The following is a 25,912-nucleotide window of genomic DNA, read 5'->3' as shown; positions in this document are numbered from 1 at the left end:
GCAGCTGAGTGAGCGCAGTCAGTGTAGCTACCATTAACGGTTCAGTGCAAACACAACCTGAAATCAGCCAACAAATATCACAGTCTATGAGCAGCAACAGGAGGGCAGCATTTCACTGCTTAAATGGAGTGTCTGTCTTTCAATATGCAAATAGTTCCTACATGAAATAAGGCGTATCCAGTTTTTCAGTGACCAAAAGTGCTGCAACCAAGTTTGTTTCTCGGTGTTATTCTGATTCTCTCATTTTTAAAAAGTTTGTTTTTATATAACTAAACATTTTACACCCTGAATATGAAAGGTTTAACACAAAAGTGCATATTCTCTATTATTGGGGACATTTTTTGCTTTTCTTCTGTCATGAAACAGACTTATTTTTATTGTCTGTAGTTTACTTATGGGAGATTTTTCACTAGTAGACTTTTTTAAAATTCAAAGGTTCTGATAAGGATCTAAAAAAAGCTCGGAAATCAAAAAAAATCTTTCATTGTAGTAATCTCACAGCAGAAAATATTTTAAAAACATTAAAATAAAATTCAAAAAACATCATAAGGAAAATGAAAAGTCTCTTTGTGGAAATCTGTAAAAAGAAAAAAAAAAAAAAAACAGAAAAATATTAAGAATCCTGTCAAGAACAAAAAAAAAATCTAAAGAAAGAACTGCCTGTAATAAATATTAGTACTTTAGCTTTTGGGGGTTGAGGGGAAGGGGTACGGAAGAGGATTAGGGCCACTGGAAAAAATAAAAAATATATTAACTGATTTTTAAAATATTATTTCAGTTTAATATGGAAAAAAGTATTTTTTGACTTTTTTCTCAGAATTCTGACTGTTTTCAGACAGCTAACAAACATGTTAGCATCAAGCCGTAGCCATTTTTTAGAGACTAGCTCTCTTGTTTTAATCACCTTCTGCTCTTCCATTAATGAAATACCATCACCGGGGATCCCTCGAGTATGTAAAAAGTTGCCTAATTCTGTCATTTTCCACCAATGTGTTATAGTTCTTCCCAAACAACTCACATATTTATCAGTGAAGCTGAGTGCTCCCACATCTCTTCCTTCATGGGGCCCATCTACATTAAGATATCAAATTCTGAGAAAAAAGTCAGAAATCTGACTTTTTTTCCATATTAAACTGAAATAATATTTAAAAATCAGTTCACTTTTTTTTCAGTGGCCCTAATCCTCTCCCATAGGGGGTAAATTTGCTTCACGTTTAAAAAAAATATAAAAATGGACAAATAAATGAGTTAATGTAAAAAAAGAACCATTACCTCTTACATTAAATCAAAAGGGATGATGTCTGTATGATCTGAATTAATGATATATAAATAATTTGGATTATTATTGTACTCAATAATAATTATTATTTCATATTAAATCATTGCATAAGATTCTACAGAGGTCTCTTTGTCTTAGACCTCCTTCCAAATGGCTTCCATTCATTAAAAAAAGGTTTGTGCTCATCCTTTCTACTCTGGGGATGGCTGCAATATTCTTCTTAACCAAATGGCCTAAATCGGCTGTCAAGAAATAATCAAAAAGGTTTAAACAGCTGAACATGTTAAAAACGAGTCTTAATGATGACCATCGAGTTCACTGCAGGCAAATGGAGGCAAACTGTGAGATTATTTAACTTTAGAAGAAGACGGATTCATTTTAAAGCTTTTTATAAACCCTTACCAGCAGTCAATGATATTATTATTATTTAGCGTTTCATTTTTCAAAAACACATTTTTAATAAAAGGTTTTAATAAATAATTTAAAGCCTTTGTAATGAGAATGTATAATAAAGCACAATAAAATAATTTATAAATCTTCCAAAGGCATATAAAAACTTCTTTGGCGTAACTTCCCCCTGAAACAGTGAAGGCTTTACAAAAGCGATAAAGGGGTCAAAGGCTTTCCTCCTCTCTGTAAATACAACATGGAGTCATGTGAAAGCTATTTGGCTGCAGATGGCAGATAGTAGGGGTGAAACAGCCTCTCCTGGGCGCAGATTTGCAGGGCGGCATGCGTGTGCATCAGTAGCTGTGGAAACCGGGAGGTGAAGTAGCGGACGAAGCCTTCGGGCAGCTCGCCGAGGGTGTCCTGTACCTCCGACGGCAACTCGTGGTAGTGATGTTTCTGTAACATTTTGAAAGCAAACCAAAATCTTAGAAACAGGCTCCAGATGCGAGGAAGTGGACTGGGTAACGAGGCGACGTGTGGGGACACCTTATTCCTCATGGCTCTGAGCAGATCCCGAACAGAGTTTCCTTTGTACGTCCTGAACCGCCTCAGATCTGAAGGGAACAAAAACACAGATCACCAACTAATAGATCTGTTTCTATGCTCAGATGTGCAGGTAATTGTTTTCTCATAGCAGATAGTGCTTTGCAAAAAAAAATAAAAAATTCCCACCCCTTAAATTTACATCACATTACACCTGCAAACTTCACTGTTTTGTTGGGAGTTTGATGTTAAAAACACAAAGTTAAACATAGAGGCTGTTCATAAACTTAGCTCATAAAAATCAAACCATGAAATGTAGCGTGTGCATTACATTACATTACGTTACCTAGCAGTTACCCTCAGAAGCACCTATTTGATCTAATCTCAGTATAAATGAAGGCCTCCGAGAGCATTAGAAAAAGGTGGCAACAGGCCAAGTAAGCAACAGCGTAAACAGACCAAGGAGAGGGAAGAAGAGATATTTAAATATATATCTATATAAAACATGATCCCATCTTTTAAAACATGCTACCATGTTATGTTTGAATCGTCTGTATCCAAAAACTGCAAGGAGAGCATTAATCAGAGGTACCTCTGGAGGAGCTGCAGTGATCCACTGCTCAGTGGGTTTATTCATTGGAAAGAATAACACTGGATTATTGACTCTGTAAATCTGGCCTATATGCCAGGAGGGAAGAAGGGAAAGATAAGAGTTTATAGAAGGTAAGAAGTACTGTTTGCCAGAAACCAGCAGGGAACACTGCAACGCCCAATAAATATGTTGTTGGGGAGAGATGGGAAATGACTATACCTGAACATAGATCATTGTAATTAAAACTGATTAATGAAAATGAGGGAAACAAAACCTGATTGTGCTTTCAAACCTCTCAGCCTGGCTGGGACTGACAGATGTTTTTTTAAGGTTGGTTTCCTGAGTTCAGACAACAGCCCTGTCCTTAACACAAGCCTTTAACATCGGACCACCACAGCAGGCCATTGGCTTCATAGAGACTGATTAGATCCAGAAGTATTGCTACAGACCCATGCAGGCTGGCTATGGACTGTTTCTAATGTCAACAACTGAAATCAGTGCAGAAATATAAAAATGTGCAGATTCTTTGAATCAGCTGTGAAATCCTAACACATATCTGCTCACACCAGATCCCTCATCCTCCCAGACCTTTCTGACACAGACCTCGTGTTACTAGATTACTGGACTATCTGTGCATGTTTGTTCTGTGCAGGTGCACAGGGTTTATTTTAGTCCCAAAAAAACCCAAAGGCCTACACATCACCATCTGCACAGTGAAGCATGGTGAAGGCAGCATAATACTGTGGGGGATGCATTTCTGTAAGAGGAAACTGGTCCATTTTTTTTTTTTTTTTGGAAGAAGGAGGAAAGTTTTCAGTGTTTAGATGCTTAAACCTGGTAGAGATACGCCTCAAAGGACTTGCATCTTTGCAAAAGGAATAAAGGAAAAGAATAAAGTATATATATTTTTTCTATTACTTTAGAATTACAGGCTTTGTAGTGCTGGTCTCCCCAAACACCCCCCACAAAAACGCATAGAAGTTTACGGGTTGTTACTAATAAAGCTGGAGGTGTAATGAACACCTCTGGATGCCACTGCACCTGTCTGTAGGGGGACAGAGATGTGCATCCTCCAGTTGGTTCGGACTACCGCTCTTCCTGCCGTCTCCAACCTGACCACGATGGGACTCTCCGCTGGCTCCTTCTCTATGCGGTCACTGACGTCCTTTCAGGAAGGAGGAATACCAAAAGAAAAGACACAACAAAACTGAGCATCAAGGAAGCAGACCCCACTCTTGCGATTGAATAAAAATGATCAAGTACCTGGAAAAAGAGCAGCTGCTTCTCAGGGCTCCAGAAGAAGGGATGTTTAAGCACACAGGCGGTGGAGGGCCGTGAATCTGCATCAGAGCTGATCATTTGCTCAATCAGGTCCTTCGCTATGACGTCATCTAACAGACATGAGATTTCCAGGATTGTATCATTTCAGTTTGAATATGTGGACATTAGAATGGAGAGGCTAGCTGCTTTAAACTCAGATCATTACTGATCATTGAAAGAGTGATCAACAAATCTGCTATCCAGGTAAAGCTCTTTCCTAAAGAGTGGCTGCAGGCTAAAAATAAAAGTCTTAGGGTGGATAGTATGAGGGGATCAAAATTGTTCATTTTGGTATCTGATCTGAAAATATTTTAGATACAATTTATTTGACAAACCAGGAAGCTAAAAGGAATCAGCACTGGGTGAAACACCAAGAATATCCAGACTGCTGTAAGCGGAATTAGGAGATCAACTCATTGTAAATCAAATCCTTTTGATTAAGAATCAGTAAAGTTTGCTGCCTGGGGCGGTTTAGACCTGCTCTAATACTGGCAGAGAAAGACATAGCAATGATCTTTCAAAAGGTAATAATTACTGTAATGAGATAAAAATCCTCATTTTTACTCAATCTGAAGTCAATCTGTGCCGCAGGAAAATATGAGGAATAATCAAAGCATCCATTATTCTCCACAACCTAGAGGCCATATTTTACACATTCAAAATTATCTCTGTATAAACAGGACAAGGTTTAAATATGAATTATTAATGATTATAAATACTTAATAACGCAGCTTCTCTGCTACAGGACTTGAGATTGGCCAGAGTTTGAACTCTGGAAGTGAAACCAGCAGGAAGAAGAAAGCTTCCAATTGACGCTGCTAAAAGTGCAAATTCATCACATTCATCACCAACGTGACAGAGATGGCTCTGCTTGGTCCAACTCTATTTAAAGACATCAAAGCTTACATGTAATTGGTTTTCTGATCCAACAAGTCTTTTCAACATGTCAGGGACATAAGGGGGTTTGGAAGATGAAGAAAAAAGCCTGTATTGGTTTGAAAGCCCAGATTTCTGTCAATCATTTGTAGCAAACCAAAAACTGATTTAGATAGATAAGTTTGGTTTTTGCCATTTTGCTTAAAAAATGTTTTTTACTGCAAGAGCAAAGCAATTAAAGGAAGAGCTACAACAAACTGTAGCTCATTTTCAGAGACATCAGTCAACAAAGCGATTCTCATCCTTCAAAAACTAAAGCTGGTCTGCATGAGACAGCAGGACAACAAGTGCATCAGTTAAGCCACATCTTGCTAAATGAAAGTAAAGAGAACAAAAGTCTTGTGATGGAAAATATTTCATGTGAGGTTGGGTTAATCTCATCGTAAAAAATGAAAGGAAACGCGTGAAAAGTGTCCTCACCGTGAATATCATCCATGAAGTGTGAGAGCGAATACTCTCCTGAAAGGATGTTGACCTGCCGTCTCAGCGCATCGCCGAAAGGATGCTGCCCTCTGCTGACCACGTAGTAAAACACGCAGCCTGCAGAGAACACGTCCACTGCTGAGGTCTGTGGAGATTTGGTGAGAAGAACAATTGAGAATATCAAAAAAATAATAATAAACACAAACAGGAACACACGTGTGTTCAGTTTTACTTACAGGTTTATTCCCTGGTATATCTCTGAGTACTTCAGGAGCTATCCAACCCTCAGTTCCTGGTATTCCAGAGCGTAAAGAAAAGCTGCTCCGGCCGTCTGGGATCTTCTTACAGAGGCCAAAGTCAGAGATGAGAGCTCGGACTTGACCCAGAGCGTTTGGACCAGACAGGAGAATGTTTCTGGGCTTCAGGTCACGATGGACTATATCAAGAAAGAGACGGACAAACTTAAATTTCCAGCCAAAACAGAGTTTCTATGGAAGCAACAAATGGTCAAATCAGCACATGAATCCATTTCAGACCTATGTTGAGAGAGTGCAGATGAGAGAGGCCACACATGGTCTGCTCCAGCAGCGTTATATGATCCAGTTCAGGAAAGCAGGACGAATCCTCCACATACTGCAGAGAATACACACACACCATCAGCTACTGGTTTAAAGGATGCAGAAAGCACTCCGCTAACTATTGTGCAGCATTGACCTGTTGCAGGGTTGCAGCACAAAGCTCAATGGCAATGTATGTGAAGAGGCGGTCCCTCTCTGTGCAGAAATATCTGATGACATTCGGATGCGTGTCGGATTCTCGGAGGAGCTGCACCTCTCGCTCAGCCACCTCAAAACTCTCTGGCAGGATTCTCTTAACAGCAATGTGTCGTCCATCAAACCTTCCCCTAAAGGTAAAGATCAATAAGAACATTTATCAAAGGAAGCTGGCATGGCGCAGGAGTTCACCAATTTTTTTGTTATTTGAACACAAATTCAAAGAAAAAACTGTGTATCTTGGGGATTTTATGTGTTTTACAACCATAATATAATTAACAATCATGAAATATAAAGGGAATTTTTTTCATTCAAATGTTAAATGCTTCTGATTTAAAAATCTATCTAATTATCAGAGCCGTTAGTCTTATGGGGTCTGTCTCCACCAACTTGCTCAACTCTAGTTTGCATAACAGATAACGCTCAGTCAGATTGTGCAGTAAGCTTTATTTTCCAAGGCTTACCACAGCTCCTTATTAGAATTTAAGTTTGAGCTTTGACTAGGCCATTCTTAATACATAAATATGCTTTCATCGAAAGCAATGTCCTGTAGCTATGTTTATATCTTTAGGGTGATTTCCTGTCGGAAGATCAACCTCTACCCCACTCTGAAGGGCTCCAACTGATTGCCTTGCTTATTTTCGTAGGATTTTTTGCATTTTTGTTTCATGCATTTTTCCATCAGCTCTGACCAGTTCCTGTTTAAATTTGGTCTGATCTGACCAGAGCACCATGTCCCATGACCCCTACCTGAATCAATGCAATCAGTAGCTGCATTTCCATTAAAAATCTGAGCAAAACTATACTGATATTCTGCTCATTTTGAAATGCAAAACTTTGTGGCATTTCCATTAAATAACAAAGACGATAAAAATTGTGTCTGAATACATTTGTTCATGCAATAACATTGCAGCAAAACCAAATGCATCTCTATGAAGCCTGCATGACCACACGACACATCCTGTCGCCTCCGTCCAGCAGGCTGCAGACAGACCCTGTCACGTTAAAACAAGATAAATCCACGTTTTAGCCATGGGTTAAAGGGGCACCATCATCCTTCATCTTCATCTTTTTACAATGCAGTAAAGTCCAGTTTTCAGATCACTGACTCAGGTGCTGCAAAATAAATGTTTTTATTGTAACTTTGTAAAATATAAAAATGAGATGACCAACAGATCACCTCAGTGAAGCGTTAAAAACTTTTTATGGGAAAAAATCGGAGGTTTTAGTTTTTCAAAATTGCAGTGTTTCCATTTAGCATATTTCTTTTCGTAATCACAATTTGCCCAATTTGAGGGTTAATGGAAAAGCAGCTACTGAAAGGAAGTACTCCTGGAACCAGGGACAGGTTTGCCCATCTGAGAGGCAACGGATGGCCACGTTATAGTAGGCCTGCTTTTAGTTGTCCAATGTTTTTAGTGTTATTATCTTAACCTTGAATTAAGTTAGCGCCTAATTTAGACTTAGCTACTCTTTGGTTTGGTAAATCACATTTATGGCATTAAACTTTATGTTTTAATCAAATACAGGGCTATAAATCTATTTTAGCAAGTCATTCTATGCTCTCCAGGAATAGTACAGAAATAAACATCACCGTCTTCTGTGATTCGTTCAAGAGCAAGTCTTCCCTTTCTGAGTTTCTTATTATCAAACAAATACTCTACCTAAAGACAAAGGTGCCAGCTGAGCCATGTCCGAGCACATCGGTTGGTGTAAAGGAGATTTTTCCTACCAGCACTTCATTCCCGGTTTCCACCAATAGAGCTAAGGAAGAACAAATGAACAAATATGCAAATGTTGCTTGTTTTGTTTTTTTGTTTGTTTATTAATAATTTTTTTTTTTATTACCTAAAGTACTTGAAAGGATTTAGAAAACAATCTGATGGTTTTATGTCTCACCGGCTGAAGGTTTGTGATTAACTGAGCCGTTTTTATCTGAATCTGAAGTTTTTCTGTTGTGATTCTGAAGATTAGATGAATCATCATTTGATGCAGGTGGAGAATCTAAACAAAGAAAAACAGAAATACAAAAATAAATTGAATTCAGTAATGAATAAAGAACATTTGGTTCAGGAAGAGCATAAAAAAATATTATTTTTTGCAGAAAATACTGCATCCCATTTCTGAAGTAAAAAAGGAATATCACTGGTAAACACAGGAACAGGAGCCATTAAAGGTTATTTACCGCTTGTGCTGTTTGGGTCAGTCGACATGCTCCTGTCTGCAGAACCCACAGAGACCGGCTGAAGGCTTGTCTGAAAGCTGGTCTGCATTTGCTGAAGACGAGACTGAAAGACCTCCTCCAGCTGCCTCTGAGCTTTAAGCTGCTGGGCTTTACGCTGCAGAAACAACCATTGAAACCATTACCTCAGAGCAGGATTACATACCTGCACTTTATGTTATGTTGTTTTGTGACGTTTTCCATGTGCTGCACTCCAGTAAACACATTTCTTTTGTATCTTTGTGTTTTTGTGGGTCCATTTTCTATGAGGTAGAATTACGCACTTATGATAAAGAATGGAATAAAGCTTTGTTGGAGTACAGAAGATTGTATTCCTGCTTATGTTTGTTCCTTTTGGCCATTTGGACCTTGATAGAAGCAAAACAAACTGAACTGGATTTCCAATACAAAGCTCTGCATGGATTCAGGGTACAGTTGATTTTTCTATTTCACATGCCATGCATTCAGGCTGTCCTAGCACACAAATTGTTTTAAATGTCTTATTGTGCTCAGCAGGAACAGAAGAAAAGTGTTTTTCCCCAAAGGTTGATAAAAAAGAAAGATGTTATTGTGCTCTGAAAGCTTTTTCATGCATTGTGTGGGTTAAATTGTATTTTTATTTTAAGCTGTGAAGGAAGTATTGCAGAATTTGTCACAAATTTGAAGTAGGTGTGGAAAGTAGAAGGAGCCTATGAGGGTTTCCCAGCAGGTCTGCTCTGGAGTGTCTTATGAAGTCTAAAATGTCCTGACAGGAAAGAACATCATATTTTCCTCCTTGGATAAAAGAAAATGTTCTTGCAGAGTTCCTACCCTGCCTTCAAGCCTACATCTGCAATCAATCTTAGTAACCAATATGCTAAAGATGGCGATTAAGCGTGTGTAGATGGCTAAGAAAGAGAAAAGTGGGGGCAATGTATTAATCATAATCAGTATCGTGATTGCTATGCTATTAGAATTTCCTGTTTAGTTTTTAATACCATGCATCTCTACTAACCACTTTAGGGTTTCAAACAATCTGGGACCCTGGAAGAACATCATGTTCCAGATATGGTAGGAGCCAGAAAATTATGGGCTAGGTTTATGACCCCAGTCTGTACAGGAAACCAGTCAGTGAGCTGGTGGTCAGGTATCACGCCAGGATAATCCCAGATGTTCACTCCAGGCTATGCTAAGTGTGTGGTTACTGCGACTTGCAAAGGGATGTTTAATGTTCTATTTATACTACATTGCTATATCAAATCTATGGCACATTCAAATATATACAAACATAAAATCATTTGATTTGTATATTGTATAAAAGGTCAACCCTCTAAAACCTCAAATTACTGTACTTGTGTTATGATCGAGGGCTCTAAACAAACTGTTTTTCTTAGATAAAAAAAATCTTAGCCACACAAAGGATTTTGGTGCCTGTAGAGAAATAGAAGCAGCTACCTCATATCTTTCACCTGCAGGAAGGAGGTTAGCAAACGTCTTTCAAAACTTAAAGCACTCAACTCTATTTGTTCACTGGATTGCTGAAAAGGCCGAAAAAAGAGAAGTCATCCGCCGTCATCTTGGTACTCCCTACTCTCACGGAATCACACCATAAAAATGCCTGTAATGTCAAGTAATGTAATCAATACATGTATATTAGATGTACATCATCAATTTAGCACTTTTGTCACACCATCAGATAGTATGTGTTTGCAGTGTTGGGAAAGTTCTCTTTCTACGTGAACTAGTTCAAAGTTCAGTTCACACATTTTAAAATGAACTAGTTCAGTTCATAGTTCATAATTCAAAACCAAAAAATGAACTAGTTCAGTTCATAGTTCATAATTCAAAACCAAAAAATGAACTAGTTCATAGTTCTTTTTTTTTTTTTTTCATATATTGCTCAATTACACCATAGCCTACTGTAGAACCCCAGACAGCAATTATTTTATCAGTTGTAACTCTGAAACTGTGCATCAGATTTCATCTTCATATCCAGTTTTGAATCCTTATCCAACCAGGGTTTACATTAGCATTGAGGGGACAGCATTTCCCCATTGTTGCTTTAACGCTTTGTTGCTGTCCATTCACTTCACACCAGTAGCAGCTGCAGCTTTCGCCCCTACAGTATATTCTCAAAAACATCAGGAAAAATGTGCTGCTTGAATGGTCTTTTTTATGAGTAATTATTAAAAGAAAAATAGGAAAGTAGTCTTTAAGGTGCAAATGTTTTTTTTTATTTTAATAATTTTTTCCATTTGAAATTCCATTTCAATACATACTAAAAAGGAATACTGGAATCCTGGAAAATTATACCAGGCAGGTTTAACAAACAAGTTACATGGATAGTAAAACCCTCAAGAACAGGGGTCTTCTATGTTTTCCAGACCAAGGACCCCCAAACTGATGGCGAGATGGAGCGGGGACCCCCTAACTATATATATTGTATGAAATTGTGTCCTATAGTCACTCTATTACAGATGGAGTAATGTAAAGAAATTAATTTCTCCCTGGGATTATTAAAGTTTTTCTGATTCTGATTCCTGGTTGTTGTGAAGGAAACGGTGCCCAGCTTGAAAGAGCTCCTGTGTGTCGCTGAATGTGTGCATTGATGACTGAAAGACATCTTTTGTCTCCATTTATCTGTTTACTACAGTGTGTTGATTTCATGTTAATGAGTATTTAAAGACATTTCAATTAGTGGGGGAAAAAATTGCAGGGGGGGAATATAAAAATATCAACTAACCATGCAGACCCTCATGCAGTACCTCCGTAGACCCCCTAGGGGTCGCGGATCCCCTGTTGAAGACCTCCGCTCAAGAAGATTTTACTAACACAAACTGAGGGACCAGGCTGAGGTAGGAATTTAAGGTTGCTGAAGTGCGGATTTTTTTACTGAAAGCCGGCGGGCAAACTTGTTGCCATCATTCTCACCGACCACCTGGTCATAAAACTATTTTAAGTGATCATACTGCTGCTGTGTCGCCTCCACGCTGCTGTGGCTTCCACACGGCATTTTGTTTTGATGACGCACGCGGCTGTAGGCTACGACACTGGTAGCTGGTGTTGCCAGATTGGGTGTTTTTCCCGCTACATATTAAGGCCTGTTTACGGTTTGATTTAGCCGGGGTTTCGCCTGGAGGACTCTATAGAAATTTGGCAACCTATTGAACGGAGCTGAACTGAGAGAGCGTGCCGTTCACAGACACCAGAATGAACGAGTTCACAATAACGTTCATCAGGCAATAATGCAGTACGTTCAGTTCACGTTCGCCCAAAATATGAACGAGTTCATGAACTTTCTTTCAATGAACGCGTTCAGGCACAACACTGTGTGTTTGTGGGTGTGTAATATTCGTAAATGATTTATACACTTTATACTGAACATGCAATGTGATGTGCCTATTTTGTACCATAAATTACAGTAGTTTACTGATGCTATAAAGCAGCAAGTGGTTGTCCAACCGATGAATTTATCTTTAATTTAAACGTTTCAAGGCCCCCTTGAAAATGAGAAAATGATCATTGTTTACATTCCGACCGGCCTAACTAGGGAGTACCAATATGGCCGCTGGTGACTTCACAGCACCATATACTACCAACAGTCTATCAGCAATCCAGGAATACATAGAAATCAGTGTTTTAAAACAAATGTAACATCACACATCAACTCACAAAAGGGAGAGTGAGCATGAAGGCAAGCCATCCTCCAACCAGCATTGTCAGAACCAGTGTCAGGTGCTCCTGGGTCAGGTATCCGGGCAGCAGAGTGGCCGGCCTCTGAGTCTGCCCTGTGCTCTTCCCGCTAAGCCCTCCATTCTTAGCATCCTGGTCACTGTGGTCTTTAGCAACGGTTTGAAACTAAAACAAACAGAAACAGACTTGTGATGAGAATCTGAATCCTTTCTTTAAGAGATTTCATCAACCCAAATGTAGATGATCTGTTGACTCACGTAGCGCTGATGGTAGTAGGAAGCAGAGGAGATGGGAGAGGCAGAGGGTCGAGGTGGGATGACCGCCTCAGCAGAATGCTGCAGGTTGGCTGGGAAATCCCTCAGCATGGTTGTGTGGGCTAATGGGGGGACCTCATGGTGGCCTGTAGTATTAAAGATCATATTGTCAAACTAAATTGGAGGGTTTAGTTCCCCAGGTCTTCTGAATGTCTTATATCTACAAAAGAAGACTTTTCATTGGTATAATCGGTTTCTAGTGAGCTCATTGGCAGGCATCCATGTTTTTCCCATTCATCATTGTTTTTCACTGGCTGCTGTCAAGCAGAGGTGGGTCTTTACCTATCAGCAGCCAGTGGTTTTTCTGGCTGGTCGTGCTCCCTGGTGGGTATTTCACATCAGTGGAAGGAGTGATTTCACATTCTCCTCTCTGACTGACCGTCACCCCTTCCGTCATCGGACCCTCGATCCGAGCCAGCGTCAGTCCCCGAGGCTACCATGGCAACAGAAAGCAAAGAGCAGTCACCGTACTGGGATCTTTATCCCTTACTCATCCTGTCATACCTGATCTGACCTGTGGTTGAAGCAAAGAACGTTATTACGTCCGACTTTTAAGGTGTTCGTGTTTCATGCTTACCACTAACGACACTCCACGATGGACCAATGAGGTTGAAGCATAAAGGTGGGAATCGAGTTTTCCCACATAGAGAGTGGGGCTGAAGAAAAGAAGATTTTGGTTTTTATTTAGGTGGCATCTGTACTTGTGCCTTTTAGTTCTCAATTCAGTTCCATCTCAGTATCTAAACTACATCTGGCTCACACAGTAGGTTTATATTAGACCAGACACATGCAGCGCCTTGAAAAGTATTCATACCGCTGTTCTCCTTGAAGTTCTCCACATTTTGTCATGTTTTGCACACAGTGTATGTTATGTGATTGTCCAGATAATTGTGAAGCAGAAGGAAAAATATACATGTTTTTAAATAAACATAATTTTGTTGACTGCATTAATCCCCTCTATCCCCCAAGAGCTGACTAGGCTAATCTACTAGATAGACAGATTTTTATTTCCACTGTCACAAGTAAATCGAACGTTTAATGGGCCTCCAAGTAAAAAAATAAGTTTAAAACATTAATAAAAAAGGGTATTAATGCATGCATATCAGAGTCTGATTCCATACTGCACATATTTTCTTTCTTTGCATTGAGAATTTTTACTGCACAAGTATAAAAACAGCTTGAATTTAATGGATTTGTACCTTTTGCCCGAAGGCAACAGTTCAAAGAAAAAGTGATTAAGATGGTTGGTGAACCTGATGAAATGTATTATCTTTCCAGTGTGGGGAGAAAATTATCTTTTCTTTTTCACTGAATCTTTTGGGCAATCAATGGGCCACGATGCAGCTGGTGTACAAGACACACATATAACATGTTAGTTTGCTCTGAATGGAGGCCATGGTAGGACTCCAGCAGTTTTTGTTTAATGCTGTTGCTCCTGATCGTTCTCAGGAGCAAGAGAGACTTTCTAGTAACAGAAACATGGCGGTGGCAGCATTATGCTCTGGTGAACCATTATCTGGTATCTGGAATTTAGAGAAAATTAAACACTCATCAGTTGCGCATAGCCTCGTGCGGACTGGAGGTTGACCTTTCTGCAGGAGAACTGTGCTAAACATGCAGCCAGTGCTACCATGCAAAGGTTCTGATCAGGACTCAGCTCTAAAATCCAATTCAGACAACCTGCATGGGGATGAGCTATTTATATAAAACTTCATCTCTGGATGTGCACAGCATGTAGAGATGTACCAAAAAAAAATTATAGCAGTGAAGGTGGCTTTACAAAGCATTGTGAAGATAAGGCTACAAGCTATGAGCAGAATTCCTTAAATGAACTGAAATATTTCCACATAAAAGAAAAAAAAAGTAATCTGGAAACAGTTCAATATAAACTCAAATCTAAATAATCCACTCATAATGTGTGTTCATGAACTCTTACATGCACAGAGTTGTTAAAGTTCCCTAAAATAACTGCACAAGACATGTTGTGCCCAAAAAAAAAATGTTGTGCACAAAAAAAAAAAAAAACAGAGGTGCACGTATGTTGGCTCTGACTGATCAGAGAATGGACCGCCTCCAGGTTCTGATAGTGGTTAACGTGTATTTCCTTCCTACAATTAAGCTGCAGGCTTAGCAACTCATGACGCCGTTGTATCTGCATTAGAGGAAGAGAGAGCAGGAGGAAATGAACCTTCGCTGCTCCGTCCTGCACAACAAGTTCAGTTTGCTCCAATCCAAATCAGAACCAATGTTTGGGACACTGACAGGGCTAAGAATCAGCATAAAGCACCTCTCTCAATCAGGGTTGGTTCTTTACAAAGATTTAAAGGGATTAAAGCAAAAAAAAAAATCCTGAGCCTGTATATTTTTTAACACAGGCAAGAAACTCATATATTCCATTGCATTTTCTTTTATCCAAGGGGGAATAAGTGTAGCAATGTACCATAATCTATCGACTTGAGCGAGAAACGAGAGGAAGTACCGCTTTCCTAAGACCCGCCCCCTTCTTCTTCTGTTTGGCTAAAACTGTTAGTTTCAGAGCAACCCTTTGATATCATTGGCTGACAAACATAAGGGGGATTTCAATTGTCTCTTTTTTATTTATTTACCGTCAATTTATTTCCAAGTGATTTTTTTTTTTTACCCACAGGCAACCGCTACGAGCCGGAAATCCAGCCTTGGGCTGGAATACTTTAATCCCTGGAATTAAAATTGTAAATCGTTTTTGATGGCTGAAATGTGGCAAAATGTCGAAAGGTTCAAGGGAGCCAAATACTTTCACAAGGCACTGTATATTAGTCAGGGACTAAGGATTTAAGATGAAAAAGCTCAACCTTTAGTGTTGATCTTACACTAGTTGGGTTTGTGCACTGGCTTGCTCTGTCACAAACTGATAGCTCCACTTTAACGTAGAGTGAGTTTCTGCCTGGTCTTTGGCAGAGGAGAAGGTGAGGAAGCGCAGCGTCTCCATGGCGAGCGAGAGGTGAGGGGCGTGTCTCAGTGAGTCTTCATAGTAGAGGTAGACCCCTACAACTGGTGAGCCGTAGTTTTGAGACCACAGGACGTCGCCTGAAAAGCGAGATAACAAAACACTTTAATCCCCAGACAGCTGAGATAAGAGTGAGGCAAATCCCATCAATCCTCCTACCTGATTCCCTGTCAACCGTCACCATCAGACCATCGCCGCTCGACACTAAATGAGCCATTTCTGGAAATATATATCACAAAGTTAGTCCTAAACTGGAAATAAATATAAAAATTAACTACAATCAACTTCCTTCCAGCAGCAGGTAGACGTTTTTTTTTTTTTTTAAAGAAAGCCATACAGTGACCTGCTTGCAATTTGCTGCAACGGATGTAGACCTCATCTTTACAGTAAAGATGAGGGCCTGAATTTTTTTTTACTTTATGCAAAATGGTTTCAAAATAAAGAGATGATGGGGAGTTTGAGGTACAGTATGTGTGCATCACTTTGATGTGCTCCTGCACTGAATAGTCATGGTTTGTAGGAATCAAGGGTGAATAATTTAAACAGTTTTTGTGCATCTTGACTTCACAAAATTAAATTGCTTCAAAATTTTAATGGGTTTTTATTTTTATTTAGTTTTGACTTTCTTCATTTTAGTTTCCATTCTTTTTTGGTATTTTTTACCTAGCTTAGTTTTTAATTTTGAAAGTGCTTACATTTCAATATTTATTGGTTTCTGGTGTAGTTTTAGTGTTTTTTGTAATACGACTTGCATATTGGGGGCAAATTGATAGAAATGCAATCCCAAATAAGGACAGCCTGCTGCAGCAATGATCTCCAGACCTGACTGGCCTACTTGCCATCAGCTAGCACAATGGAAACTAAACCTTATATTAATGCGAAACCAAAGAAAACTAAGCACATTTTCCCTTAAAATTCAGTTCATTTTAATTTGTTTGTAAAATCTTCAAAGTCTACTTTTAATTTTGGGATTGTCTTCGAGTCAATGAGTCGATGCAATCAGCTGGTTTTCCTTAGATAGAAAACTTTGAACCAATTGGACTGAATGATCTGGTTGAATTGTCTAGGTAAAGTGCCTTGAGATTATGTGTGATGTGCATTGGCGCTATATATATAAAAACTGAATTGAATTTTATTTCAGTTATTGAAACGTTTTTTTAATTATAGCTTTTGTCATTTTGTTTTAGTTAATAACAATAACCTTGCTGCAGTGAACTCATTATTTTCTTAGGCATCACTAAACTGTCTGCAAATTACATTTTAATACATTATATTACCTTTTAATAACCCTGCACGTTGAGGTAAGTGAAACCTCTGTACTGAAAGAGTGAAATTAAGTGATGTTATTAAGTTTTGCTGTGCAAGTTGAGCCACAGTTGCCTCTTCTGTAGCGGTGGTACATCTATGGCGTACACATGGCATGCGAGGAGAGCTACTTTGCAAAGAAGAAGCGGTTAAAATCTATTCTAAAACTAAGTAAAGTGGGTAGAGTTATACAGCAACAGACATCAGCTGTAACTCTGTCAAAAGGTGGTCCTGCAGCGTACTGACTCAAGATTCACAAATGCTAATGCTGCCACATTTTCAAATTAGTTTTTTTCTTTCACAAACTGAAAATTATACATAATTTTTTTTTATTTTGTAATTATGTGATATTAGGGTGTTTCTACCACAAGTCATTGAGGTTTACGGTTGCATTTTCACCAAATGTTTAAAACTTCAACAGGAATAACAACTTCATCAGGTAACTGCAGATTTCAAACATGTTTAAGTCTTTGAGGTTGCAGAGACGCAAACTGAATGTGCGTTAGGAGACGTACTGTAGTCCTGTTTCTCATCGTACGGATGAGCAGAGTAATCGTTGTACGTAGCGTTCCATCGAAGCTCCTGCGTCTTTGTATCAAACATGGTAACCATATACTCTGAAAGTAAAGACAAACATTAGCTCCAGACTCGATAGCCTTGCTTGCGAAGGTGCCATCTGTGTGTAGCTAACCGGTGCGTCCGATGTAGAGCAAGGGAGTGTTGGGACAGATGGACTCAGAGGAGGACGTGGTTAAACTCGTTTGCTTTTCGCCCGTTTCAGGATCCACTACAAACCAAACGTCGTGTTTTTTTCCTGTGCACACAAACGGTAAAGAGGTGGGTTATTTGCAAACAGCAGTCAGGTGAGTCACCTGTTTAAGCTGCACTGCTGTTTAGTGTTTAGTACAAGGTGTAGTGTTTAGTGCAAGTGTAGCTTACATAGAGCCAGGATATCTTTAAATGTTTCTGAATGTTTTCATAGGATATTTAAAAGCTACCGTTCAAAACGATGAGGCAGAAAGGGCCATCTAAAGCACCTAAATTGATCACAAAATGTCCTGGCTCCTTGGAAGATAAATACAGTTTGCCTTCATGAAGAATAATATCTAAAAGCCAAACAAATATCCAGAATTAATACGACATAGATCATCTCTGACCTGTGTACAGCATGCCATCAGAGCTTCTGCAGGGGGCGGACTGGACCAGCTCTGGGATGGTAAAAGGAAGTTTCTGTAGAGACAAATAAGCTACAAGTTTGCTTTGTACAAAAAAAAAAAGAAATAGACTAAACTACACTATCTTACCATCAAGCCCTCTTTGTGTTTTCCTCCAAGCACATACAAACTTCCATCATTAGGATCTGGGAGAAAACCAGGTCTAAATACAAAAAAAAAAAAAAAAAAACATCTACAATTAGCGGATAAAATCACCCAAATGGAATAAATGTTAAACCTGTGAGAATATGTCTTATTTTTAACAACAGCGCTGTATTTACAATCAAAGTGAATGATAATTAACTACAACTGACCAGACAGTTCTGCACAAATGTTACACTCCTTACACAAGCATTACAAGATCAGTAAATATTTAAGTAAGGAAGAAAGCTGGACCTCCAGAACTTTTCTACATTTTACTTCACAGCAAGCACTAATTTCAGAGTATTTCTCTGGGATTGATGAAAACACCATAAAGCCTTTTGAAGAAGCAACCAGATTTTCACATAAAAAGACTAAAATTGCGGCAACTTCTTTTTTTCAAACATCTCCCACTCAGTCAAAATTCAATTTTTGTCATTTTGATTAAGTTCTGAACTTTAAATGTTCCTTTCTAACACATGAGTCAGTTTTCCCAGCTTAAAGGGTTCTTTAAACAAGTTTTACTCCTGGATTTTTCCAATTAACAGGAGTAACATGGGCCTCTTGGTTGCTTCTTGAATGAACAATCTCTTTGCACGATTCTTCTGGTGAGGGTCATATTCTTTTTCCAGATTCTTTCAGAGTTTGGTGATATGCTCAAATCTTGAGATGTTTTATAAACTGCTTCTTCATAACTTTCCCCTTGACCTATCTGCTGTGTTCATTAATGTACTCAGAACAGCTGGATTTATACAGAGCTTAAAGGAATAGTACACCCAAAACATGATTAGCCTTCATTTTCTACTCACCCCCATGCTGAACAACACCCTGGAGTACTTTTTTGATATCTCAAATGCATCTGGAGATCTGGGAGGCTTCTTGCTGTCTGCTGACATTCAAATAATGGAGGTACCCAGTGCCCGAGGCAGAAAGGTCCATAAAAGTCCACAAAAAACGTCTCAATATTCCTCCATACTGCTCGTCCAATGTATTCCAAGTGTCCTGAGTGGGTAGCCTCCAGAATTTACTCGAAACAAAGTCATTTAGAATGTTTTTAGAGCATAAACAGTAGTGTATAGGATTTCCTGAAAGCGCGCACATGCGCAATCACGAGCCTACGGAAGCCGGCAGACCAAACCAGCGCATTCAGCTCGGCAAAGAACTCATGCTCTTCCTCAACACTGAAGTCCTCAGACATTTTTCTTTCGTTGTTTCTTTCTTTGCACAGGTAAACAGCACATTTCTTCTTCTACGCTTGCATTATTGGAAGAGCAGACGCTGAATGCGCACTTTCATCTGGTTTGGTCTGCCGGCTTCCGTAGCGTCGTGATCGCGCATGTGCGCGCTTTCAGGAAATCCTATACACTACTGTTTATGCTCTAAAAACATTCTAAATGACTTCGTTTCGAGTAAATTCTGGATGCTACCCACTCAGGACACTTGGAATACATTGGACGAGCAGTATGGAGGAATATTGACACGTTTTTGTGGACTTTTATGGACCTTTCTGTCTCGGCCACCGTAGACCTCCATTATTTGAATGTCAGCAGACAGCAAGAAGCCTCCCAGATCTCCAGATGCATTTGAGATATCAAAAAAGTACTCCAGAGTGTTGTTCAGCATGGGGGAGAGTAGAAAATGTAGGCTAATCATGTTTTGGGTGTACTATTCCTTTAAGCAGACAATATTCACTAATTAGGAGAATTCTGAAAGCTGGTGATTACAAAGAAATGTATACTGGAGTATCAGAGCAAAAGGGATTGATACAGTTGAGTGGTATAATTGCCAGATTTCTAGCAGCTCCAAGGTATAAAAACTAAAGCAACTATCCTGTTCTTTCTATTCCACAAAAATGCACCACTTTGTGTTGATCTCAGACGAGAAATCCCTTCAAATCCTAGATATTAAGATAAACAAAAAATAAAAATGGAGAAAACTTTAAAAGGCTTGTGGCAAACCCAACTCTCCTCTAGCTGCAGACGTTGTACCAAAGGTAACATACAGCATGTGTCAAAAAATACCCAGAAACCATTTATGAATTTAGAGGAGTGGTGAGAATCTAAGGACAGAGCTGTGTGTTTTTGTTTGTTTTTTGGGGTTTTATTGGATGGATAAATATGCAATTTCTTGATAGGGTTGGACGATATGGCCTAAACTTATATCACGATATATTTCTTAATTTTAGTCAATACGTCATAAAGAGAATCAAGGCCTCAGAAAGACAGCCAAGACTGGCCCCAACAGCTGCCTGTCCAAAATGATGACAATTATTTTGCAATCTTTATAAAATTCTTCTAATATAATATTTTTAAAACATCGTCTTTAAAATAAAAAACACATAAACAACAACAAAAAACAGAAACATCCATCAGTGACAAAAGCTGCAAACATTAACTAATGTATATGGAAATACTGAAAATGTCATATCACTGTAATTGAATGAAAATTTATATATTAATGTAAACTCTTGATGCTTCGATTAGTGGATTATTATTTGTCAAATGATCTGAGCAGATGCCCAAATATTTTTCAGTTTTAAAATATATATATTGTTATTAAAACCTCATTATGCCACTAGACTGCTAAATGTTATCTAAAATGGGTTATTAAAAAAAAAAAACTGAATGTTAGAGCTGTAACTATACAGTCATATGTTTACATCACTTTTTTTCATCACAATGTTTTTACCACTGCTGCTTCCCTTATCAAGGCTGCACTTTAAAAAAAAAATGAAATAGTCTAGAGCGCTGTACTTAACGAAATTTCTTTTTGCTCACACTTGTCTACAAAATGACAAAATAAAATCTGTCTGATGTCATCTAATATCTAATCTAATCTTCTCAAGTGCTTGCAATAGGTGAGACTTTGTCAGGCAGCAAACGGCGTGTGGGTCTTTTGTTTATGCAGGGTTTATTTGCCTTTTTACAGTTATAGTGTAAAATTTAAATAAGATCACAGAATTTCCATGAAGAAAAACCCTGCTTCACATTAAAGGCAGGCATAACCAGAGCCATAGATACAGAAGTGATTGCATATCATAATTATCGGATGCAAATCAAGCTGGAACCCTAATGAGAAATTCTTTATGCTAACTGCAAAATGTTTCATTAAGCTAAGGTTGTAAAGGATTTCTGCAGTAGAGAAGGATCCAGCCAATCATGTGTGTGTTACTTACTCTGTGAGGTAGTTGGGCACTTGAATAACTGGATCTGAAACATGTTTGAAATTATTATTTTTATAGAAACTTGCCTTATTACCATTGAAAAACTGAATAGAAATAGAGAAATGTAGACCTTCTCTTAGCGTCCACTTGATGTCTCCTGTCTGCTTAGAGACAGCATGCAGACTGCCATCCAGGGTGGAGACAAACAGAAGGGACTCTGGGAGTGTGACTGACCGGACTCCTCCGACCTGAAGCAAAAAAGAAAAAAAAAAAAGAAAAAGAAAAGTGATGACAGTTGCGTCAGGAGGCAGACGGGGTAGAGGTTGAGTCGCGCATTCCAAGATTTCCTGAACTGAACTGTCCAGCCCCACAGGGAGGAGGCGGTGTAATGTTATGTTCCTTATTGTGCAGGATATCCTGGTTCTCCACACCTCCTCTTACAAATACAGCAGTCTGTGATCAGAGTTTGAATGAGTGTGAGAAGGAAAAAAAAATCAATTTAACTTGAATCAGTAATGTCTTGATTTTTTTGTTTTTTTTTTATTTAATTGGAACTCATTATTTGATTTACTCTCTCAAAGGGACAGGAAAGGATGCATAGTTTGACTTTGAAACTAATCAGAGCTGCTCTTTATGTCTATTTGTTTTTTCACCACTTTCAAGTATTAATAAATTCATCCTTTCATATGTCACCCTGTGGCAGAACGCTCGAGCCATTTGTTAGAAAACTGTATGGATTAAAACGGTTAGAGAAGAGGATCAAATGTAGACTGATATGACTATTCTTTGTAATCAAAGATCTTGATCCAAGTTGTAATAAATACCATATGATCTGGTCCAGATGTTCTGTGATATTTTCCAAACTCTAACCATAATGAACTGGTACTGTTTTAACCTGCACTGAGACTAATAGCTAGGCAGGGCGTTTTCTTATGAGCCACAGCCAGCATGCATCTGCAGTACAGCCAATATACAATCGACATTAACAATAAAAGCCAGATGTGTGGCAGTGAAAATCACTACAGAAAACCATCTAAAGAAGACACACCAACAAATAACAGGTGCTGAAAACTTGTTTTATCCAAATAGAGCTGCAACTAACAATTATTTTGCAAATCGATTAACCTGTCAATAATTTTTTTTCAATTAATTGATTAATTATTGGATAGCCAAAGGTTCCTTAGAGAAGATTTTTAACGAAATTAAACTTTTCCTCCTGAGACGTTCTGGATAGATAATATTGGTACATGAAAACATTTCTTTTTATCCTGAATTCAAAATGTTTATACATTTTTTTTTTTTTTACAATTTTGATATAATTAAGTGGTTGCTCAGCTAAAGGCATGTTTCACAGTCTCCATACTCCAGTTAATGATTAATCGATTACAAAATTAGTTGACGATTATTTCAATAATTGTTTAATCATGATTAACCCAATCAATTGTTTTAGCCCTAATTCAAACCAACTTGTACCAGTTAAACCTGTGCAGAGAATCACTGTTATAAAGCTGCCACACAGTGGCTAAGGGTCCACAGATCAGCAACACCAAATAACATTTTTTTAGATTTGCTGATTGCATTGCTCAAGAATCCCTATATGACTATGTTTTAAAAACAGAAACTAATTAACTTTGAGTTAAAAAAATCTTTATATGTTCACAAACTTTCATTTTTTTTTTTTTTTGTCATTACACTGTCACAAGTACAGAGCAACGAAATGAACTCTGCATTTAACCCATCCCATTGGGTAGCAGCGGGCTGCCATTTTACGGCGCCCAGGGAGCAGTCAGGCTTAGGGACCCAGAGCGGCAGTCTGGGGGAGTGTGGCTTGAACTCAGAACCTCTGGATTCCAAGCTCTATGCCCTAACCACTAGGCCACCACTAAGCCACCACTCCCCCAAATGAATGAACATGAAGTGAAAAATGCGAGTCAGGAGAATCCAACCATGTGATACAGGCCTGTTAACAAAACATAAAACCCATGTTAGATGGCAAAAATCACAAACAAGCAGGCAAAGGTAAACTGATGGGGGGTGATCTTAACTGGAAGCAAGGCCCACAAATGTATTGCTTCAATGTTGATTTACATGGTAGCATCAGGCTTAGCCGCTGCATCAATTCTTACTTTACTCACCAGATTAGTTCACTTCTTTAGTCTTTTGTGATGTCATCAGCCCAAATATGCAGTTAAAAAAATACATGAATGTATAATGTCTTTAATAGATTTAAAAAATAAAAATAAAAACGTTAAAACATTTGCTAAACAGATTTTTCAAGAGTTTAAACATTCAAATTACAGCTATGTATCAGACTTGAATCGTGTTACCAACAAGATGATATTTATTATGTTAATGATATTTAACTTAGAGCAGTGGGCCAGTCATTGTTCTCTCTGTATCCGTGTGTCTTGGAGATAAACTGGTGCAATGTTTACCCAGTGGGCGTCAGCTGGTTACCTCTGTGTTCAGATAACAGGTGAGGCGATGGTCTGCAGGGGCGGAGCTAGATGGTGGCCAGAGGTGGCCATGGCCATCCTTAGGCAATCAGTGGCCACCCCTGTGCCACCTCTACCATTGTTTTCCCTCTAATACAGGTGGTGTCAGCAGTAATACTCTCAAGTGGAATATTCAAAACATTTTAATTTTTTATTTATGAACAATTACTTGACAACTAAAACACTTACGTTAATTATGCACATCAATATACTAACACTAAAGATGATATATACAGAATTCATGCTCTTTTCAGAACTAGATTTTGTGTCATATGGGCTAAAGAGAAAATTATGTTACTCTGCAAGTCATCTAAGAGTCTTCAGTAAAATCATAAATAACTATTTTAATAAAAACATATTAAATAATCAATTTTTGTAGATATTAGTACTTTTAAATATCAATTTTATGCAGAATGATTATTGATAAAAGTAGGTAAGTAATGACAATGGAAAAGTTGTTCAATCCAGAAGCCAAACCTGAAAGAATCATATCCACTATACCTTTCATTTAGAAAGCAGGGATGTTTAAATATATGTATCTAATTGTTAGCAAAGGTTGTAGGAAAGTATAGTTTAAAATATGGATTTGTGGCTGTTCATTTTCCTGTTGGAACATTGTAGATTGACCCTGAGGTTCTCGCGTCTATCCACATCCGGCCACCCCTCAATGTACAATGGTTATTGCTTGGCCGCCCACCCTTATAAAGATTATTTGGCTACGCCTCTGATGATCTGCCAAAAAACAAATGTTTTCAATGTTCCTTAGGGAAATTTGCTACTCCTTCTTAAACTAAAATGTGTTTATTAATGTTATGCTGTTTATCTTCCCTAACCTAACAACCCCCAAGCTTTTATTAGTGTTTAGTTCATTAAAGGCTACTAAAGCTTTTAACAGACCAGGTATTGGCGTTGGTCCAGTTTTAACTCGCAGAAATAGCGCTGATCAGTATGGAAGAGGATTAGGGCCACTGAAAAAATAAAAAAGAGGTAACTGATTTTTAAATTCTATTTCCGTATAATATGGGTAAAAAGTCCGAATTCTGAGTTCTTTCTCAGAATTCTGACTTCTTCCTCCAAATTCTGACTTCTTTCTCAGAATTCTGACTTTTTCCTCAGAATTCTGACTTTTTTTCCTCAGAATTCTGACTTTTTTTCCTCTTCCATAGATCAAGCTTTTGCAAAGTGGACCATTACTTTATGGAACAATTCCCCCGGAACCAAAACATAAGCAGGGACACTAAGCATGCAGGGTATTAGAAAACGCACGTACACACTTTGCTTTACCATCTTCAGGGAGATTTTATTTAATTTTATTTGGCCAATCAGCTGGAAAAAGTCTGCAAACGTCTCATCATCGAATAACTGACAACTTTTAGTAGAGCCCGAAATAGCCGCACAATCCCGTTGCGCAATTCCCCAGAGCGCAAAACGGCAGGACACCATTCTTACTGACAGCCGCAGACACAAACAGCCAGAAGTTACTCAGTTTACCTGAAGTAGTTCGCTTCCCAAGGACGACAGGAGCAGAGTCAACAGAAGGCGTCCCAGACCCCCCATGACCCCTAAAAAGCCCAGCTTCTCGGTGCTCCGTCACAAACACACACAAAGCTGTTAAACTAGCGACAGAGGTCTTGCTCTCTCTTCATATCATATCTTCATTTCGAACCTTCAAAGTCTCTAACGAAAGAGGGGAAAAATAAAAGTGCCGCTTTAAATCCATGACAACTTCCTTTCCTGTCACTTGTCCAACATTTCCGTGTTGGGACGGAACCTGGAACGTCCGAACTGTCAAGACTGAAGGAGAAGTGGGAGGAGCACAACTCGCGAAACAAATGTACAGCTGGCTTGACCAATCAGAAACGGCGTTGAGAACAGCGAGGGAGGGGCTATGGAAACAGCTGGAACACGTGGAGATAGACAACAGGACAAGTGTAAACGCAACAAGAACGAGTTTTTGTGCAATAGAAAAGGGTAGAAGGATTACTTGTTCTCTTTTTTACACATCCAATAGACACACATATACAGCAGTGATAGAAAGGGCTTTTTACATTAGAGATGAAGAGTTTGGTGGTTCTTTCTTCGTTTTTCTTAACTTTCTATTTCCAGAAGAGGACTGCAGTTTGTAGCACTGTTGTCTTGCATAAT

At 38.6% G+C, this 25,912-nt stretch overlaps 1 protein-coding gene across 1 annotated transcript; it reads right to left on the bottom strand.

Moving 5' to 3' along the window:
• Positions 1 to 808: 808 nt before the first annotated feature.
• ern2 (endoplasmic reticulum to nucleus signaling 2) lies at positions 809 to 25,558 on the bottom strand. The gene is made up of 24 exons (XM_038285296.1): positions 25,259 to 25,558; positions 21,403 to 21,520; positions 21,285 to 21,318; positions 18,059 to 18,131; positions 17,912 to 17,984; positions 17,446 to 17,568; positions 17,270 to 17,371; positions 15,609 to 15,668; positions 15,313 to 15,529; positions 13,041 to 13,119; positions 12,746 to 12,896; positions 12,407 to 12,549; positions 12,129 to 12,314; positions 8,442 to 8,595; positions 8,156 to 8,260; positions 7,921 to 8,020; positions 6,198 to 6,387; positions 6,020 to 6,116; positions 5,720 to 5,919; positions 5,481 to 5,628; positions 4,068 to 4,195; positions 3,846 to 3,969; positions 2,216 to 2,283; positions 809 to 2,125 (listed from the first exon to the last, which is right to left on the bottom strand). Exons 1-24 carry the CDS (start codon positions 25,322 to 25,324, stop codon positions 1,943 to 1,945), a joined length of 2,922 nt encoding a protein of 973 aa, XP_038141224.1. The 5' UTR covers positions 25,325 to 25,558; the 3' UTR covers positions 809 to 1,942.
• Positions 25,559 to 25,912: the final 354 nt, after the last annotated feature.

This window comes from Cyprinodon tularosa, unplaced genomic scaffold (genome assembly GCF_016077235.1).
Source record: "Cyprinodon tularosa strain WSP-4 unplaced genomic scaffold, ASM1607723v1 ctg21, whole genome shotgun sequence".
NCBI classification, from domain to species: Eukaryota; Metazoa; Chordata; class Actinopteri; order Cyprinodontiformes; family Cyprinodontidae; genus Cyprinodon; species Cyprinodon tularosa.
Note: the sequence above shows the minus strand (reverse complement) of the source record. Positions and strands in the feature narration are given on the sequence as shown.

What these genes read in the sequence shown, in the direction of transcription:
- ern2 (XM_038285296.1), bottom strand. Translation starts at nt 25,324, where the DNA reads ATGGGGGGTCTGGGACGCCTTCTGTTGACTCTGCTCCTGTCGTCCTTG. An exon ending in CGATGAGAAACAGGACTACA is followed by an intron (nt 15,669 to 17,269) that starts GTACGTCTCCTA and finishes ATATATTTCCAG; the next exon opens with AAATGGCTCATTTAGTGTCG. An exon ending in ATCGTGGAGTGTCGTTAGTG is followed by an intron (nt 12,897 to 13,040) that starts GTAAGCATGAAA and finishes TTGCCATGGTAG; the next exon opens with CCTCGGGGACTGACGCTGGC.